This window comes from Coregonus lavaretus (assembly GCF_964263955.1).
Source record: "Coregonus lavaretus genome assembly, chromosome: 2".
In the NCBI taxonomy this organism is placed as follows: Eukaryota; Metazoa; Chordata; class Actinopteri; order Salmoniformes; family Salmonidae; genus Coregonus; species Coregonus lavaretus.
The window spans coordinates 15,623,545-15,645,349 of NC_139989.1; the positions used below are offsets into that span (position 1 = coordinate 15,623,545).

Genomic DNA, 21,805 nt, shown 5'->3' on the forward strand with positions numbered 1-21,805 from the left:
CAGACCTGTAACTTCTTCTTTAAGAGGCTCCTCTGTCCTCCACTCATTACCTGTATTAATGGCACCTGTTTCAACTTGTTATCAGTATAAAAGACACCTGTCCACAACCTCAAACAGTCACACTCGAAACTCCACTATGGCCAAGACCAAAGAGCTGTCAAAGGACACCAGAAACAAAATTGTAGACCTGCACCAGGCTGGGAAGACTGAATCTGCAATAGGTAAGCAGCTTGGTTTGAAGAAATCAACTGTGGGAGCAATTATTAGGAAATGGAAGACATACAAGACCACTGATAATCTCCCTCGATCTGGGGCTCCACGCAAGATCTCACCCCGTGGGGTCAAAATGATCACAAGAACGGTGAGCAAAAATCCCAGAACCACACGGGGGGACCTAGTGAATGACCTGCAGAGAGCTGGGACCAAAGTAACAAAGCCTACCATCAGTAACACACTACGCCGCCAGGGACTCAAATCCTGCAGTGCAAGACGTGTCCTCCTGCTTAAGCCAGTACATGTCCAGGCCCGTCTGAAGTTTGCTAGAGTGCATTTGGATGATCCAGAAGAGGACTGGGAGAATGTCATATGGTCAGATGAAACCAAAATAGAACTTTTTGGTAAAAACTCAACTCGTCGTGTTTGGAGGACAAAGAATGCTGAGTTGCATCCAAAGAACACCATACCTACTGTGAAGCATGGGGGTGGAAACATCATGCTTTGGGGCTTTTTTTCTGCAAAGGGACCAGGACGACTGATCCGTGTAAAGGAAAGAATGAATGGGGCCATGTTTCGTGAGATTTTGAGTGAAAACCTCCTTCCATCAGCAAGGGCATTGAAGATGAAACGTGGCTGGGTCTTTCAGCATGACAATGATCCCAAACACACCGCCCGGGCAATGAAGGAGTGGCTTCGTAAGAAGCATTTCAAGGTCCTGGAGTGGCCTAGCCAGTCTCCAGATCTCAACCCCATAGAAAATCTTTGGAGGGAGTTGAAAGTCCATGTTGCCCAGCGACAGCCCCAAAACATCACTGCTCTAGAGGAGATCTGCATGGAGGAATGGGCCAAAATACCAGCAACAGTGTGTGAAAACCTTGTGAAGACTTACAGAAAACGTTTGACCTGTGTCATTGCCAACAAAGGGTATATAACAAAGTATTGAGAAACTTTTGTTATTGACCAAATACTTATTTTCCACCATAATTTGCAAATAAATTCATAAAAAATCCTACAATGTGATTTTCAGGATTTTTTTTTCTCATTTTGCCTGTCATAGTTGACGTGAACCTATGATGAAAATTACAGGCCTCTCTCATCTTTTTAAGTGGGAGAACTTGCACAATTGGTGGCTGACTAAATACTTTTTTTCCCCACTGTATATTCAAACCTAGCATTATTCATAGTCATCACAGTACATTCTCAGTAATAGCCATGTGTTTACATTCACGGTAATAGCTATGCCGTTTTTAACCAATACCTTACACAGGTTTCTACAGACCAAAGTTGCACCTTAATTATAATAAACTAACCTGATAACAAGTAGCAATCATAATATGATGTAGAATGGTAACAGTGTATGGTATTCATAGGTGAGAGTGTTCATTGTGCAGCAGTGTCTGTGTCTTCTAAACTGACACATGGAATTGTTTTAAGAAGGTCATACCATGGAGAATTTAGCTATTTCATTTTGGATTTTAGGACCCCTTTAGATATATATATATATAAATATATATAAAACAATTGACCTTTACTACTATAGACCATAGAAATGCATTAAATAACACATTCATCAATGACAAAAAAGACAAAAAAGACAGTCAAAAAATAAATAATAAGGAATAAGGTTTGAAGTGTCTTTCCTATATCTAGGAGATATAAGAAAGCTCATTAAGTATACACACTACCAGTCAAAAGTTTGGACACACCTACTTATTCAAGGGTTTTCTTTATTTTTACTATTTTTTACATTGTAGAATAATAGTGAAGACATCAAAACTATGAAAAAACACATATGAAATCATGTAGTAACCAGTGTTAAAAGTGTTAAACAAATCAAAATATATTTTATATTTGAGATTCTTCAAATAGCCACCCTTTGCCTTGCCTTGATGACAGCTTTGCACACTCTTGGCATTCTCTCAACCAGCTTCATGAGGTAGTCACCTGGAATTCATTTCAATTATCAGGTGTGCCTTCTTAAAAGTTAATTTGTGGAATTTCTTTCCTTCTTAATGCGTTTGAGCCAATCAGTTGTGTTGTGACAAGGTAGGGGTGGTATACAGAAGATAGCCCTATTTGGTAAAAGCCCAAGTCCATATTATGGCAAGAACAGCTCAAATAAGCAAAGATAAACAACAGTCCATCATTACTGGAAGACAGAGTTACATCTGCTGCAGAGGATAAGTTCATTAGAGTTACCAGCCTCAGAATGCAGCCCAAATAAATGCTTCACAGAGTTCAAGTCATAGACACATCTCAACATCAACTGTTCAGAGGGGACTGTGTGAATCAGGCCTTCATGGTCGAATTGCTGCAAAGAAACCACTACTAAAGGACACCAATAATAAGAAGAGACCTGCTTGGGCCAAGAAACACGAATAATAGACATTAGACCGGTGGAAGTTTGTCCTTTGGTCTGGAGTCCAAATTGGAGAATGTAGGTTCCAACCGTCTTTGTGAGACGCGGTGTGGGTGAACGGATGATCTCTGCATGTGTAGCTCCCACCGTAAAGCATGAAGGAGGAGGTGTTATGGTGTGGGGGTGCTTTTCTGGTGATACTGTCTGTGATTTATTTAAAATTCAAGGCACACTTAACCAGCATGGCTACCACAGCATTCTGCAGCGATACGCCATCCATCTGGTTTGGGCTTAGTGGGACTATCATTTGTTTTTCAACAGGACAATGACCCAACACACCTCCAGGCTGTGTAAGGGCTATTTTAACAAGAAGGAGGGTGATAGAGTGCTGCATCAGGTGACCTGTCCTCCACAATCCCCTGACCTCAAACCAATTGAGATGGTTTGGGATGAGTCGGACGGCAGAGTGAAGGAAAAGCAGCCAACAAGTGCTCAGCATATGTGGGAACTCCTTCAAGACTGTTGGAAAAGCATTCCAGGTGAAGCTGGTTGAGAGAATGCCAAGAGTGTGCAAAGCTGTCATAAAGGCAAAGGGTGGCTATTTGAAGAATCTCAATATATTTGGATTTGTTTAACACTTTTTTGGTTACTACATGATTCCATTTGTGTTATTTCATAGTTTTGATGTCTTCACTATTATTCTACAATGTCGAAAATAGTAAAAATAAAGAAAAACCCTTGAATGAGTAGGTGTGTCCAAACTTTCACTGGTACTTTATATATATATATATATATATATATATATATATATATATTTTTACACATATTTAAAACCTTTTTTTAGGGTAGGCACAAAACTACTTCCATACTTCCATACGCTTTTTAAACCTGTACTGGTTACCTTCAGAGGAGTCAGGTGACACTTGTGGGGGTCATAGAGCAAAATGGAGAACACCATTGTGTTCGTGAGAGTCTCATTTTTTCATAGAGTGGGCCAAACCGTTCGGACGCTACAGACATTTTTGTGAGAAGACCGATTTTCAGGATGTCCCATGGTCTGACAAACACCGCTGTAGCTTGGCCACCTTCCACAGCAGATGTGGAAGGCTGCCATAGGTGTATGCAGTGGATTGAGACACAGCCAATGCAAAAAAATAGATATCTCTAGCTTAAACTGACAGATTTTGATGGGGATTTTTTTATTATGTTACTTAGACTGACACACCGGTGTTTAAAATGTTATTGTACACCAGGGAAGTAGTATTAAGTAGTGTGTTTACCCTGCACTACAGTACATTACTGATTGTGGCCCATATAGAATGTGTGATTTATACTGAATATATAACATTGACATTTGTAAGCTTGTATAAATGCCGTCACACATGCTGTTGAGGTGAGAGCTGCGTCTCTACAGATGGCTGATGTTGTCTTAATAACTAATTGGATGCTATCTGTACAGGAACAACGGTGGTCCAAGTGGCGGCCACAGATGCAGATGACCCCACATACGGGAACAGTGCCAGGGTGGTCTACAGCATCATCAGCGGACAGCCTTACTTCTCAGTCGACCCGAAAACAGGTAGGCTGCTGACTGTTGGGAATAAGAATTGGCCATGCAGTCTGCCCCCCAGACATACTGTATCACTAAATGCTATTAATTGAATTGTTGAAGGTATTTGTTCAAGAAAGCGTCAAACTGCTCTAATCACATGGAAATATTGTAGCGGTTTCCATGCTTTGCCAAAGTCAGTTCACATTGTAACAGATACAGCATGATCTAAACTAGCCAACCAACTCTTCATATTTCGGTGCAATTGTAGACAAAGAAATCAGTATGCTATCATACATTTTCTCTAAACACAATAATCGTTTTTTGAGCATTCAACAAATATAAAGCAAAGGAGCTGCACAACAATGCTGGGATGTGAGGTGGTTGTTCTTGCTCATTAGCCACTGCCCCGCTGTGGGGAACGCTGGCCTCATGCAAATCACTGGGAAGAAAACAGACAATTGTGGGTAGTTCCATCATGTTTGGCTTATCACCATATTTTTCTCCCAGTAACACATCCAGGGGATATCTGCTTACATGCTGAGGTTTTATAAGTCTATCTATGAGTAAACTCACTGACTTATTAAAGTCAATGGAAACTTTTCCCTCTACACTCTTAGAACTAAAGGTGCCTTTTGGGTTACCACACCGGCAGAACCTTTCCAGTTTAAAAAGGTTCCTTGAGGAACCCCTGTGTAAAGGTTCAAACCGGAACCTTTTTAATAACATATTGTAGAGGTGGCAGCCTATCAGATTGGAGGCATGGCTTTCAGATAGTTGTTTTTGGCAACCCATTAGTGTAAATGTCAATCCTGTTCATCATGTTACATTTGTACACTGCAAATTTAAATTTTACTTGAATATTTATGCATATTCTAATATAATATCAATACTATTAACATTGCTGACTACATATAGTAATAAAGTGGTAACTATTGCCACTTTGGGATTTGCATAGGCTCTTGAGGAACTCATACACCTATGTTCAACATTAACATGTAATGACAATACAACAGAACAGATGAACCGGAATGACATTTACTCTAACAGGTAGTCCCCACAAAAATATTTCTTAAAGCCACGCCCCTACTAAGCCATGTCTCCACTCCAGGCTTCCTCCAGGAACCTGTTAATACATTAAACCATTAAAGGTTCCTCCAAGAACCCCTCAACTAACCAAAGGTGCAAATATGAACCATTGACTAGCAATGGTTCCTTGAGGAACTCCAGGGGTTTCTTGAGGATCTCCAGGGTTCCTCAAGTCACAACTAATTCTAAGTGTGTACTTTGGATGAAATTTACTTATATGTCTAGAATAACAGAGTCCATGACACTGGGTGGGCAAGTAGCATCCAGCCAGTCCCCTGATTCAAAACGATATGCGTTTCAGGAAGTGCTTGCAAACTAGCATACATTGGCAGCATTGTCAAGTCAAGCCATGCTGTGAAGCCTGGCACATTAGCCTGTGTGGGGAACAAGATTGATAGAGATTTGACTACTTGAATGCATCCTCACAATGATCTTTAACAAAGTTAACGAAACCACTTCAGCTCAGCATTAAGTCTCAAGTGAGAATTCGTGACATCAATACTAATCAGAGCGAGAGCCAACATTTGCTTGAGTGATGTTTAAGCAGCATGTCTGCCCATTACTCCATCTGCATAGTTATTTTATAAAGACTCACATGCTAACAGCAGCAAACTATAATGCATGTTTCATTAGCTAAGTAGGCTCTTTAAATCTTTAAATCTGATCTTTCATATTGTTTTAAAGAGGTTGTGATTACTGAAGTGGCTACATAGTGTACAGTCATTGAAGAAAAAGTACTATTCAGGAGGTCCAATGGTGCTCTTTAACTTCCTGGAAAGCCAGATGGACTATGAGAAGGTCTTACTGAGAAAAACTTCCAAAATGACTAATTCAAGGCAGAAAGGAGTTGGAGCACTCAACGAAAAAAGTAGATAATTATTTATTTTGGCTCACGTTAATCCATTGTTAATCCATTGGATGAGAACAGGTTTTCCTCAGAGTTTTTGTCGTTGTTGTTGAGCACCACTCCTTTCCTTTGTTTGCTGAAGCGCGAAGGCCCACTTGTATGCCAGACGGACTATGTTGAATGTTTTTGCTGTTTTTGCATGTTTCTGTGGTGAAGTTTTCTGTGAGAGAACTCCACAGGAGCCTTCTCTTTCTTGGAACTATTCATAAACCAAGTTGTTTACCAGGCTGGTCAATACTGTTATCAGTAAATGTAAGAAGTTTTGAAATTGTACATTCTGTATTGCTTGGCGGTGCAGTCTCTTGCAATCAGTGTAGTGATATCACAAATGTCTTTTGAGGGACACCTTAACTTTGCATATTTGAACAGAATTTGTATTACATTTGCAGACAGAACATGGATGAATACATATGGCAAAGCTGAATCAAACAAATTGTGTCTGGCGCAGGAAACAAGAACATGGGTTTACTTGCCAGGTTAAGAAAGGCCATATGGAATAACAGGACAAATTCCTAGTTTGACAAGAATATGAATCCATTTAAATGCAGCTACCTGTGACGAAAAGGCCAAAGGGGAACGCTGTTTCTATGTCTCTGTAAGCTACTAATTAGGCTCATTTGTTGAAAAAGGCTGCGCCTTAGCGAAAGGGTGACTTTGACAAAGTGCTTGAGCTGAAAGGCACTCCTTAAACTCTAGCTACACAGGAACACTGCACCATCAGCGATTAAGTGGTTGAGGAGTAGTGGGCAGGGAGGTGGACAACGTCACGTGTGACCTGGACTTGGAAGGTTTTCATCCTGGCTCACTTTGGTCCAGCAAGTCCCTTTACTGGGTGTCTTAATCCCAAATTGAATCCTCAAGGTGCCCTTGGGAAAAAAGTGGTTAATCCTGAATAGCTCCAATAACTTCCAAGCTGTAAATGTAATGCATAATGTGGGCAAAATACATACGTTGCTGTGGGTGAGGGTGGCCTATTAAACCTCACTTTTGTAATGTAGCTCAGGAAATAGCACACTTGAGTTTGAAGGTGAAAATCTAAATGTGGTGTGCTGCAATGCGTTAAGGACTGTGTGTCTGCGTGTGTGTGTGTGTGTGTGTGTGTGTGTGTGTGTGTGTGTGTGTTTATGAGTGTTAACTGATGAAAGACTCAATGAATAAATGTAGCTATGAATGAGTGTCTAGTCTGTCTACTGTTTGTTATGATACTCATTAGGCATTTTTGAATGGCATTAGTAGAAATGGACCATGACTAACAGGGATTAATAACGCACTCCTCCCTGCAAAACACACACAGACAAAGTAAGTATGCAAGTACGCACACACCGACACGCGCACACACACACACACACACACACACACATACACACACACTCACATAGTTTCATACACCTTAGAGGCAGAGATGGGCACTCAAGCACATCAGCGATGCCAGCCATGTCTGCTTGCCTCAGACCTCCGTGTCCTAACTACGGGATAGAGCAGAAAGACCAGGAGTTTGCGCGAGGATTAATGATGTTTAAAGGGGATATTTAAGATGGGCCTGCGTGCATTTCAATTTGAGGTAGGCGCTACTTCTGCGATGACAGTTTTTAGAGCTTCACCATCATCTTTTTCAGCTCCTCCGGTCATGAGGAAGGAGATCATTTCATTAAATGTAAAATGCTCAAATAAAGGAAAAGGCCAAGGCCAGTCTAGCTGCTCCCCACCTGTTCTTTCAGTTCATTGTATGTCAGGGCTAAGATACCAGATACCGAGCCTGAGAGATGGTTCCGAAACCCGGTAATCCTGTTCTGATTAAGATATTGGCATGGCCTTTTGGGAGCTTTCTACTGTGGGTGTTCTCTAATCTGTTCGAATCATGACACCCACACATGCACACGCACACACGCACACACACACAGAATTGTGCATCACCTCAGGGAGATTGTTGTACTATCCACTCCAGTGACTGGAGGACATTACAGCTCAGGGTAGATATAAATCTGGCCTCCCACCATTCTGCCAGGTAATGTACAATACAACCTGGCTCTATCTTTGGCATTATACTCAGAAAGAGATACCCTTGGCAAAAATCCTTTATCTCACCCCTGCACAGCAAAATTTGATTGGTAAATTGAACACTGTGGGTTTTCAATTTAACACTTTTGAAGTGTTTATATGAGAACCACCAGAAAGTGTTGAATTTACACTTTTCAAAGTGTTGCCCTTTTAACACCGATACTTTCCAACACCAGTGGCATTAAAATGTTACACAAACTCCATGTTAAAGGTAAACTGTTATGGTGTTCACTGATACCTTGTATTTAACACTTTAGTATTACATTTTTACACTAGGTCAGTGTTAAAGGCACGCTGATATAGTGTTCACTGATACCTTCACTGCAAATTCTCCAGTGTTAAATCAACACTGAGAGTGTTACATTTAACACTGGTCAAGTGTCTATATGGATCCACATTTTCAGTTTTAAATGAACACACTGCTTAGTGTAAAGCCTTATTTGCATATTTCAAATCAAAATCAGATCAAATCAAGCTTTATTTATACAGCACATTTCAGACATGGAATGCAACACAATGTGCTTCACAGGAAAAAAAGAATAAAAACTATGAAAAAAAAACATAAATATTTGCTACACAACAAACATAAGAGGATAAAAAACAAAATAATAACAATAAAAACTGAACGACTAAAAAGCACCCTTAGGAAAAGCAAAGCTAAAAATATGTGTTTTAAGATCTTATTTAAATATGTCCACAGTTTCGGCCCCCCTCAGGTTCAGTGGCAGGCTATTCCAGGGGCAGGGGGCAAAGTAATTAAAGGCTGCCTCTCCATGCCTCTTAAGGTCATCTCGTAAGGTTACATAAATGTTACATAATTGTTGAATGTTATACCACATCCAGACCACCAAGAGATGGGACATTTACAGTATCAAGTAGAGTCAAGGTGGAGAATGATGCCCAGGAGACCTCAGCCGATAGTACACTGCTCAAAAAAATAAAGGGAACACTTAAACAACACAATGTAACTCCAAGTCAATCACACTTCTGTGAAATCAAACTGTCCACTTAGGAAGCAACACTGATTGACAATACATTTCACATGCTGTTGTGCAAATGGAATAGACAACAGGTGGAAATTATAGGCAATTAGCAAGACACCCCCAATAAAGGACTGGTTTTGCAGTGGGTGACCACAGACCACTTCTCAGTTCCTATGCTTCCTGGCTGATGTTTTGGTCACTTTTGAATGCTGGCAGTGCTTTCACTCTAGTGGTAGCATGAGACGGAGTCTACAACCCACACAAGTGGCTCAGTTAGTGCAGATCATCCAGGATGGCACATCAATGCGAGCTGTGGCAAGAAGGTTTGCTGTGTCTGTCAGCGTAGTGTCCAGAGCATGGAGGCGCAACCAGGAGACAGGCCAGTACATCAGGAGACGTGGAGGAGGCTGTAGGAGGCAACAACCCAGCAGCAGGACCGCTACCTCTGCCTTTGTGCAAGGAGGAGCAGGAGGAGCACTGCCAGAGCCCTGCAAAATGACCTCCAGCAGGCCACAAATGTGCATGTGTCTGCTCAAACGGTCCGAAACAGACTCCATGAGGGTGGTATGAGGGCCCGACGTCAACAGGTGGGGGTTGTGCTTACAGCCCAACACCGTGCAGGACGTTTGGCATTTGCCAGAGAACACCAAGATTGGCAAATTCGCCACTGGCGCCCTGTGCTCTTCACAGATGAAAGCAGGTTCACACTGAGCACGTGACAGACGTGACAGAGTCTGGAGACGCCGTGGAGAACGTTCTGCTGCCTGCAACATCCTCCAGCATGACCGGTTTGGCGGTGGGTCAGTCATGGTGTGGGGTGGCATTTCTTTGGGGGGCCGCACAGCCCTCCATGTGCTCGCCAGAGGTAGCCTGACTGCCATTAGGTACCGAGATGAGATCCTCAGACCCCTTGTGAGACCATATGCTGGTGCGGTTGGCCCTGGGTTCCTCCTAATGCAAGACAATGCTAGACCTCATGTGGCTGGAGTGTGTCAGCAGTTCCTGCAAGAGGAAGGCATTGATGCTATGGACTGGCCGGCCCGTTCCCCAGACCTGAATCCAATTGAGCACATCTGGGACATCATGTCTCGCTCCATCCACCAACGCCACGTTGCACCACAGACTGTCCAGGAGTTGGCGGATGCTTTAGTCCAGGTCTGGGAGGAGATCCCTCAGGAGACCATCCGCCACCTCATCAGGAGCATGCCCAGGCATTGTAGGGAGGTCATACAGGCACGTGGGGCCACACACACTACTGAGCTTCATTTTGACTTGTTTTAAGGACATTACATCAAAGTTGGATCAGCCTGTAGTGTGGTTTTCCACTTTAATTTTGAGGGTGACTCCAAATCCAGACCTCCGTGGGTTGATCAATTTGATTTCCATTGATAATTTTTGTGTGATTTTGTTGTCAGCACATTCAATTATGTAAAGAAAAAAGTATTTAATAAGATTATTTCATTCATTTAGATCTAGGATGTGTTATTTTAGTGTTCCCTTTATTTTTTTGAGCAGTGTAGTTCAATCTGTGTATCTTTCACAGTATGAGTGAGATAAATTGTTATTCAAATACGTATCTGTGCTCTGGATTGGAATCTTTCAAAAGATAAGAGTTAGATGTAGAGAATGTTTGTAAGGTGGCTTTTCATGGACAAACTAAAAGGCAACAACCTGGCTTGGAGGTTGTACTATTCCCAGTGTATATGGTCTGTTTTCCTGTTACATCTTACATGGATCAATTGGGTGGAAGTGGACCCCCAGAGGTTGAGGAAATCACACCACTCTTATTTAAGTTTCAATCACCTTAATCATTACCTTTCATAGCCACACGGATGGTAGGCCAGAGGGTTTCCTACCCTAGCAAAGCCCTCCAGTCCCCACACTTTTATTTCCTCTTCCCAAGACCAATGTCAAGGATCCATGTCTTTTTGCAGGGAGAGTGGCCTACCCCTCTGCCTTCAGCACTGGGGAGAGGGAGACAGCTAGATAAATGCGCGGCGGCTACGATGCGTCTGCTTCGGCAGCACCGGAGGCTGAGGGAGTCACGGTGCGATGCCGATGCGGGGCCATGCCGCGTTAGCGACAGAAGGATTTTAATCATCGCCTCTCCCCAGGAATGACACGGGTGCAGCGCAACAGAGATATAGAGCGAGGGGGGCTGGCACCCAGCAGACAAACAACAGCCTGGCGACATAGCCGTGTGGATTAGCACTGTCGCTGTGTGAGAAATATGTGTGCTGCTGGCCAGGCGGGCGGCAGGCGGCAGGGGGAGAAAACACATTGCCGTTTTTTTTTTTACCCCCACACGCCGGAATAAGGATTCATGGCATCATTAACCACAGCCTATATCTCTCGGGCACCAATGCACAGAGCTGATATTAAATAAGTATATCAATTGTATGTGAAGCCTATCTTTGTTTAGTGAGATCATTCACTTGGTTTACTGCCGGCTTCACACACTTCACATATTTTCTTATGGGCTTCATTTCAAGGTTTTTGGGGGAAGCCATTGTTGTTGTTGTAGTTGTTGTTGTTTGAATGTAGCCATTAGCCAACTTTTTCTAACAGACAACTTCTTCTTCTCCAGAATTCTTTAAGACTGTTTTGTTCTTTCAAGTTAGAACTTAATTGTTTTCCATCCCTGTTGTGGTAGTGCTGGATAGAGTTGAGAGAACAGGGAAAGTTTTGTTTGTTTTGTACCTAGCCTGGTTTTGAGGGACCTCTTTTGGATTGAAGGCTTGAAGCAAGCTCTCTGATGCATGTCAGCAAACAGGGTTCACAGGTGTCACAAAAGCTGACACTGGGGCGCTGTTGATCCTCTTTAATTGGCTACAAGGTTACACAGTGGGAGAAACTAGCAGCAAACCTGATGAATCTATGAATAGATGGATGTATGGATGGATGAATGGATGGAGGCAAGGGGGATACAGCTAGGAACAGGAGAAGATGGATGTATCCGATCCACACATCCACACATCCAGTAGCTCCATAGACATGCTTTGATGAACATGAAGGCATCAGGCGTTAAAAATAAACCAGCTCCTTGGCTGACATGTTCTGACTCCTCGTCTTAAACTGGGAACCAAAGCATTGAAACAGAGGCAGCTGTGGTTTTCTCCCAGTAGGAAAACTTCACCCACTATTCATTAGTTTGTGCTGTATGGAAAGTGACATGTTGTAACTACTTGGCTTTATTGACCATTGTTATGTCCTGGTGAGAGCATGGCAGAGGCCTCAGATAAAGAGGTGGACAGTGTCGTAAAATGTTGAAATGTTGCTAATTTAGTCATTTACTTAGACTGGGCCAATAACAGACTCGCTGATTTGTAAGCATAACAAAGATTCAGGGAGTTGGTCTAAATATCTCAAAACACTGTTTTTCCTCAGCAAACCCAGGTTTCATTTGTGAGATGTATGCATGTTTTTGTCAAGTCTTCAGGCTGCGTTCACAATGTTGCTATGAGTGTGTATGCTTGTGGGTGGTCATCGGGTGTAGAGGTGCACATACAGGTAAATAAGCATTTTCCAAAGACAATAGCAATAATGTCATATTCTTTACATTAGAGGCTAGTGGACCCATCTATTCAATCTCTGGATTTTTAGGAAAACTGTCACGCTCGTTGAAGGACGGGTCAGACCTAGGCGCAGCGTGAAATGCATACATGTTTATTACAGAGATAAACACACGAACAAAAACAACAAACCAACGTAACGTGAAGTCCTCAGGCTAAACACAACACAAGCCTCTACACGGAACAAGATCCCACATCTAATGATTGCAACCAGGCTACTTAAGTATGATCCCCAATCAGAGACAAAGAGCGACATCCGGCTCCGGGCGTGATGACCACATTCTCTCAGCCTCCCCGTTGCGCCCCTGGTCTGGTCTGGACCTCAGCGCGCTGCTTCCCCTCTCCTTCCTCCCACGATGTACCAAGCCCTGTCTGGACCCTGGTGTGGGAGACCCCGAACCTGGAGAGGGGCTGACGTCTGGGTCTGGACTGGAGCCGCTGACCGGAGCTGGACTGGGCACCGGTGGAGCGGACTGCTCTGGCTCCGGACTGGAGCCGCTGACCGGAGCTGGACTATGCACCAGTGGAGCGGACTGCTCTGGCTCCGAAGTGGAGCTGCTGACCGGAGCTGGACTGGGCGCCGGTGGAGCGGACTGCTCTAGCTCCGGAGTGGAGCAGCTGACCGGAGCTGGACTGGATCCCGGTGGAGCGGAATGCTCTGGCTCCGGAGTGGAACTGCTGACCAGAGATGGACAGGGCACCGGTGGAGTGGACTGCTCTGGCTCCGGAGTGGAACACGCACCACTAATCTGGTGCGAAGAGCAGGAACGGGCCGGACTGGGGACACACACCACTGGCTTGGTGCGAGGAGCAGGCACGGGCCGTACCGGACTGGGAACATGCACCACTGGCTTGGTGCGAGGAACAGGAACGGGCCGGGCCGGACTGGGCACACGCACCACTACCTTGGTGCGAGACGCAGGCACGAGGTGTACCGGACTGGGAGCTGACGTTAGAGATCTCCGACTGTACCAGTCTTTCACTCTCCACGCCCAGTCCTCCTCCCGTGAGGACTCCTCCCTGAGCCCCCACGAGTGCAGTGGTCGGGGTTCTTCTCCATCTATCCCCGACCACACTTTTAGCCCCCCAATTTTTTTTTATTGGGGCTGTCTCTCGGGCTTCCTCCTCAGCCGGCACCTTCTGTGTTGCCGTTGCTCCTCTCTAAACCGGGCCTCCACTGTCTCCTCCCAAGGACGGCGATCCATCCCAGCCTGAATCTCCTCCCATGTCCAGGATCTCCTTCCATGTCCAGGATGTCTGCTCCTGGGCACGCTGCTTGGTCAATTTTTGGTGGGATCTTCTGTCACGCTCGTTGAAGAACGGGTCAGACCAAGGCGCAGCGTGAAATGCAAACATGTTTATTACAAAGATAAACACATAAACAAAAACAACAAACCAACGTAACATGAAGTCCTCAGGCTAAACACAACACAACACAACACAACACAACACAACACAACACAACACAACACAACACAACACAACACAACACAACACAACACAACACAACACAACACAACACAACACAACACAACACAACACAACACAACACAACACAACACAACACAACACAACACAACACAACACAACACAACACAACACAACACAACACAACACAACACAACACAACACAACACAACACAACACAACACAACACAACACAACACAACACAACACAACACAACACAACACAACACAACACAACACAACACAACACAACACAACACAACACAACACAACACAACACAACACAACACAACACAACACAACACAACACAACACAACACAACACAACACAACACAACACAACACAACACAACACAACACAACACAACACAACACAACACAACACAACACAACACAACACAACACAACACAAGCCTCTACACGGAACAAGATCCCACAACTAATGAGTGCAACCAGGCTACTTAAGTATGATCCCTAATCAGAGACAACGAGCGACAGCTGCTTCTGATTGGGAATCACACCCGGCCAAACATAGAAATACAATAACTAGAATGTGAACATAGAAATAATGACATAGATCTCCACACCCTGACTCAACATACTAGAGTCCCATAAGTCAGGGCGTGACAAAAACATGTCTTCAACCCCATGCATACATACTTACTCTACTTAACCTGAATTTGGGAGGGACAGAGCAACACAGTTTAGCATCCCCTCATTGTAGGCAGTTGCCTCTTTGCTTTGAGACGAGATAACTCAATCAATACCCTTTTTTCATTCACTTCAAAAGAGAGAAAGTTTAGTTTCCCATTAAGTCAAAAACTCATTTATTTGCACGATTTAACCAAATCAATGTTTGGATCATACATGGCAAGAATGTGTGTCCTACAATAGCCTGCCTAGTTCTTGAGTAGTTATGTTCAAATTTGGTCCAGAACACACAGCTACCGTTTTTTCAACATTGTCATCCTCTGGTCCTCTATTTTATTAAGGTCTCTTAAGGTCAAGTCCCCTGAGATATGCTTCTGTTAATTAGAAATTTCTCGCACATCCCATTGATATCAATGTTTGATTAAGTGGGAGTTTGATTCAGCCCATAACCACTCAGTTTGATTATTTAATATTCACCAAAGTCTAATTAAAAACTCATATTTCGGGAATGAAAACTGAAGAGGGGTTGAAAAGGCTACCCAGTTTTTCTTATTTTTTCTGAGAGTCACAGTGTATCACACTTACATGACAAATGCAATGTATCTTGACTTAAAGAATTGCAATAAACCAAACTTAACTCAGGCTGACTTCATCACCGTGATTATTTGATTAGTTAATTCTGTATCAAGCTCAAAAAGAGAGACTCAGGGGCTATTCTTATTGACAAACATTTAAGGAGAGGCAGCACGACGAGATTTCAATTGACATAATATGTACATACACTTTTCAATTGACATTACATTCTTGCCTTACCTTTCGTTGTGGCTGGCAATGTGACATTCTTGCTCTGCAGCTCCAAATTTACTGTAAAAATCAGTATCACAGTAGCCAGTAAGCTTGAAAAATAAAAATACAACTTTTCCACTAAAACATACACACATTAAATTAAATGTAGCTTGCAAGACAATAACACAGCTAGCTAGCTATGCTAGCTATGCTAGCTAGTAACGTTAGCATATCAAACATGAAAGTTTACCCCCCTCATAGAAAGTTTACCCCTCTCGAGACGTGAGAAATACGTAAGTTTACGTTACAGTAATGTCTCTCGAGAATCGATACCCCTCGAGAATCTCTCAAAGTTCTCCTTAATTCTGGTCAATGAAAATAAACCCTTAGAGAGAGCAAGCAAACCTACGTGATCCAAACTGTGTTTCTCGGCTTCCTGAACTAGTTACTCAATGAGTAATCTTCCATGTTCAGCAGGAATCCCCAATAAGTGCCTTTTAATTTTGTATTCTGTGCTGTAAGTCATTAACCATGAATGCAACAGTAATTGCTTCATAACGATGAGGACTTTTTGCCATTAAAGATTTGTGGTAATTTTGTGGGATTATTACGATTTTCATCTTTAGAGTCAGGAGATAAAATGCTGATTTCAATTTCATTAGTTGGTGTATTCTTTCAAAAGCAATTACCATTAAGCAACTGCACAGGGCCACAGGCCTTTGCTATAGACAATATTTTACTCAGCACCTACAGAGATATAGTGTATAAAGTTGACCATAGAAGTGTTTTCACTTTAGTGTTAGGATTGGATTCTTGGGGAAAAAAATGAAAGATTATATGGTATGTTTGACACTTTGAGTCCATGTTCCTTCTCACAAAAGGGAACCATCAGCAGTGCCAATAACTCAGATAATAAAGTGCATAACAACTATTTTCAAGTGTGAGTTAGGCATCTTTGGAGGCATTGTCATCAGGTACATTTCATTAAACTGACCACATTTGCTTTTTTTCTCTGCTCCTGTCATCCCCCCCGCCCCCCTCTCTCTCTCTCTCGCTCTCTCTCTCTCTCTCTCTCCTATTGTGTTTTCTTTCTCTCTTTCTCTCTACTCTGGTCATCCCTCTCTCTATCTCCTCTCATGTCCCCCCTCTCTTTCCACTCTTGTCATCCCTTGCAATCTATCTCTCTCTCGTCTCCCATCATCCCCTCTCCCTTTTCACTCTTATCTTCCACTCTTGTCATCCCTTTCTCTTATTTCCTGTCATCCCTTTCTCTTTCTCTCTCCCTCTCTATCTCTCTCCTCTCCAGGCGTCATCCGGACGGCACTGCCCAACATGGACCGGGAGGTGAAGGACCAGTACGTGTTGGTCATCCAGGCCAAAGACATGGTGGGCCAGATGGGCGGCCTCTCCGGCACCACCTCTGTCACGGTCACTCTCACTGACGTCAACGACAACCCGCCACACTTCTCTCGTAGTAAGACTGAGTCCTATATGCTTTGTACGTCACTAAATCTGACAACATGCCCTCTATCTATTTCCCTCAGACAAAGCACTGAACCCCTCCATTCATTGTCATTGCAGTCTCACTGTAGTGGAGGTTGGACATACATCTCTACAATACCTCTCATTCACAATGACAGACGTGTAGCGGAGTTTTGAGTGAAAATGTAGGCTATACTTGATATTGCAGATTCATTAAATCACTGTACCCCTTTCAAGCGTATGTGTAATTTTGCTGTTCGTCGGGGGGTTCACAGCCCCTTTCTGACTAATGGTCAAAGGCTTCAAATGCAGTTTGCCCTAGGAGGTATAAACCTTTCTCCCTCTCCCCTCACTCCACATCAGAGCAGATGGATTTCTGCAAACGTGGATACCAGGATCAATCAGGCTCCATTTTTTTTGTCATCAGCCTATTTCACGGCCCGCTAATGGGTTCCTGGCCAGGCCTTGGGATTCAAAGGCATGAGGTGCTTCTCATGATAATCTGTGGCCCCGGCAATTGCTTTACCGCTGATAGTCCCACAGACCGCCGCTGCCTAGGCTGTTACACTCACCGCTGGACTGCCATGAAGTCAAGTCAATTTGCTAGAACCCGGGGGGTGGGGTAGAGGAGAGACAGGTTCAAGTTTGCACAACAAGTCGTCAATGCCGTTTTAACCCAGCGCTGTTTTGCAGGGTGTGCTGGGTAGAAAGATGCTTTAGGACCAGGCTGGGTGTGAAGTCATCACCCCCACCACCGCCCCACCCCCCCACCCCCCGCCCCTCTGTATCCCCCTCACCCCCCACCCAAGGTCATGGGTCAGAATCAATAGAGTATTAAAGAGCACCACAGCTGATAGAGTCTAGAAGCACTAGCCCTTGGAGGAGAGGAGAGGAGGGAAGCGAAGGCTGGAGGCACAAAGACAGAGAGGAGGGGCGGTTACCAGGGGGTAAATTGGGGCGTACACAGTACGTAGGGAGGGGAAGAAAGGAATTTTTTGGGGTCTTCCACAGCGAATTAAAAAGCCATTACAAAGATTACACAGCGGCAAACAATGTCAAGCAGATTAGCATTTGGAGCGCAATGTTGGGAACCACTGGGGTGAGGAACACGGAAAGGTCTGGTAATGAGCTCCGTCATGGTGATTGGGGAGATTATGATTATGAATATGATTCCCTCCTTTTTTTCTTATGAGAGTGCTTTAAGTCAGGGAGTTGCAGACAAAGACACTGGGAACACAATGGAAGAGTTTGCGTCTAATAGAATCTTCCAGTGAACATTTCATCCCACCAAAGCATATTCCGCAGGGATCGGTGATTCTCCCATTCACTTTGCTCATGTAAAGTGGAGTGGTCAGAATATGTAATACATTTTCATATGAATACAGACAACTCCATTGTTATAAAAATGTTAAGGTTCAATAATAAAATATTTGCCCTATCCACCATAAATGTCTTGAATTGTAAAACTAGTCATTTTTTATTATTTACAGTGGGGGAAAAAAGTATTTAGTCAGCCACCAATTGTGCAAGTTCTCCCACTTAAAAAGATGAGAGAGGCCTGTAATTTTCATCATAGGTACACGTCAACTATGACAGAAAAAATGAGAAAAGAAATTCCAGAAAATCACATTGTAGGATTTTTAATGAATTTATTTGCAAATTATGGTGGAAAATAAGTATTTGGTCAATTACAAACAAGCAAGATTTCTGGCTCTCACAGACCTGTAACTTCTTCTTTAAGAGGCTCCTCTGTCCTCCACTCGTTACCTGTATTAATGGCACCTGTTTGAACTTGTTATCAGTATAAAAGACACCTGTCCACAACCTCAAACAGTCACACTCCAAACTTCACTATGGCCAAGACCAAAGAGCTGTCAAAGGACACCAGAAACAAAATTGTAGACCTGCACCAGGCTGGGAAGACTGAATCTGCAATAGGTAAGCAGCTTGGTTTGAAGAAATCAACTGTGGGAGCAATTATTAGGAAATGGAAGACATCCCCGTGGGGTCAAAATGATCACAAGATGGGTGAGCAAAAATCCCAGAACCACACGGGGGGACCTAGGAATGACCTGCAGAGAGCTGGGACCAAAGTAACAAAGCGTACCATCAGTAACACACTACGCCGCCAGGGACTCAAATAATGCCGTGCCAGACGTGTCCCCCTGCTTAAGCCAGTACATGTCCAGGCCCGTCTGAAGTTTGCTAGAGTGCATTTGGATGATCCAGAAGAGGATTGGGAGAATGTCATATGGTCAGATGAAACCAAAATAGAAATTTTTGGTAAAAACTCAACTCGTCGTGTTTGGAGGACAAAGAATGCTGAGTTGCATCCAAAGAACACCATACCTACTGTGAAGCATGGGGTTGGAAACATCATGCTTTGGGGCTGTTTTTCTGCAAAGGGACCAGGATGACTGATCCGTGTAATGGAAAGAATAAATGGGGCCATGTATCGTGAGATTTTGAGTGAAAACCTCATTCCATCAGCAAGGGCATTGAAGATGAAACGTGGCTGGGTCTTTCAGCATGACAATGATCCCAAACACACCGCCCGGGCAATGAAGGAGTGGCTTCGTAAGAAGCATTTCAAGGTCCTGGAGTGGCCTAGCCAGTCTCCAGATCACAACCCTTTAGAAAATCTTTGGAGGGAGTTGAAAGTCTGTGTTGCCCAGCAACAGCCCCAAAACATCACTGCTCTAGAGGAGATCTGCATGGAGGAATGGGCCAAAATACCACCAACAGTGTGTGAAAACCTTGTGAAGACTTACAGAAAACGTTTGACCTGTGTCATTGCCAACAAAGGGTATATAACAAAGTATTGAGAAACTTTTGTTATTGACCAAATACTTATTTTCCACCATAATTTGCAAATAAATTCATAAAAATCCTACAATGTGATTTTCTGGAGAAAAAAAATCTCATTTTGTCTATCATAGTTGCCGTGTACCTATGATGAAAATTACAGGCCTCTCTCATCTTTTTAAGTGGGAGAACTTGCACAATTGGTGGCTGACTAAATACTTTTTTCCCCCACTGTATGTCACTATTTCCTCTTATATATTTGGATAAAAAAACTCATCCTGGACCATTAGTTTGCAGTGTGACGAGTCATTGTGAGAGAGGGATCTCAAAGGCAGCAGTAGTGCACCATAAATCTGAGCTGCTAAGGAGTAAGGAAACCACCTCATCTCTAACTACTACTTGTCTCACCTCCAGAGAACTATCAGTACATGGTGCTGGAGTCCTTGCCCGTGGCGTCCGTGGTGGCCAGGGTCAAGGCTCTGGACAATGACATAGGCCCCAATGCAGAGATGGAGTATAGGATCATGGAGGACGGACCTGGGGTGTTCAACATCACTACAGACGAGGACACGCAAGAGGGCGTCATCATCCTTCAAAAGGTACACATGCTGTATCCTTATATGCATGTATCCTTTTAGGCTGTGGCCCCAAGCCAGCTTTGTCACAGGGTCCAATCTGATATTCTGTTTGTTTTTGCCGTCACCAGTCATAGATGAGTGCCACAGAGTGGAAAGTCACACAGACAATAAACACAGACAATACATGTGTCACATCAATGGCTACAACTGTGCGCCCAATAAGCCAAACAGATGACAACATATCTTCTAAACACTCTTATTTAGAAATGTATTTCACCGTGATGTGTTGTGTGCCTTTTCTCACAATCAATAGTTTGCTTTCACACTGCACAGTAAGTCAATATAAATATGTCTGGATGAAAGATGTATTTGTGAGAGAGAGTCTGATTATGTGCAAGGTTGCATAGGGTCGTTGGACTCTAGCGCCTACATTTCTTCAATCTACTGGTGTAGCACAAGGCCATGTTGCCATGAGCGATACACATAGAAATATCTTTATGGCTTTGCCCTCACCATTTACAGCAAATGTGGCCAGTGCAGTGTGCTTAGAATCCAGCCAATTAGGACGGGCTCCACCTTGACTGGAAGGTTACTGTCGATTTCTGGGCTCCGACCTATACAACTTTCAAGTGACGTTTTATTTTAACGAAATGTGAAATAGCTATATACAGAACCAGTCAAAAGTTTGGACACACCTACTCATTCAAGGGTTCTTCTTTATTTTTACTATTTTCTACATTGTAGAATAATAGTGAAGACATCAAAACTATGAAATAACACATATGGAATCATGTAGTAACCAAAAAAGTGTTTAAAAAAAATGCATATATATTTGAGATTCTTCAAACAGCCACCCTTTGCCTTGATGACAGCTTTGCTGAATTAGTAGGTGTGTCCAAATGTTTGACTAGTAGTGTATATATTATTTTTGTCTCTTTACTTGGTTTGTCTCAGCCATTAGACTTTGAGACCAGGAACAGCTTTAACCTGCGAATCGAAGCCACCAATCGGAATATCGACCCAGCGTTCGTGCACCTGGGTTCATTCAGCGACACGACGTCGGTCAAGGTTACGGTGGAGGACGTGAACGAGCCGCCCGTATTCTCCACACAACTTAGCAAGATGGTGGTCTCCGAGGATGCCAGAGTGGGCACCTCCATCGGGAGGGTCTCCGCTCACGACCCTGACTCCTCTAACAGTGCCATCAGGTAGAACTCAGCTCTCGACCCTGACTCCTCTAACAGTGCCATCAGGTAGAACTCAGCTCTCCAGATATTATATGCCATTACATGCAATCCCTCTG

General features: G+C 43.5%; 1 protein-coding gene across 1 annotated transcript in view; it reads left to right on the forward strand.

The window, feature by feature from the left end:
* Positions 1-21,805, forward strand: part of LOC311102932 (cadherin-7-like) — a gene marked incomplete at both ends in the record, with an annotated part of 130,456 nt that overhangs the window by 55,803 nt on the left and 52,848 nt on the right. Inside the window, 4 exons of the mRNA XM_084144424.1 lie at positions 4,035-4,154; positions 16,944-17,111; positions 20,339-20,523; positions 21,457-21,710. Of these exons, the coding sequence (XP_084000550.1) occupies positions 4,035-4,154; positions 16,944-17,111; positions 20,339-20,523; positions 21,457-21,710 (727 nt within the window). The remainder of the gene's footprint in view (positions 1-4,034; positions 4,155-16,943; positions 17,112-20,338; positions 20,524-21,456; positions 21,711-21,805) is intronic.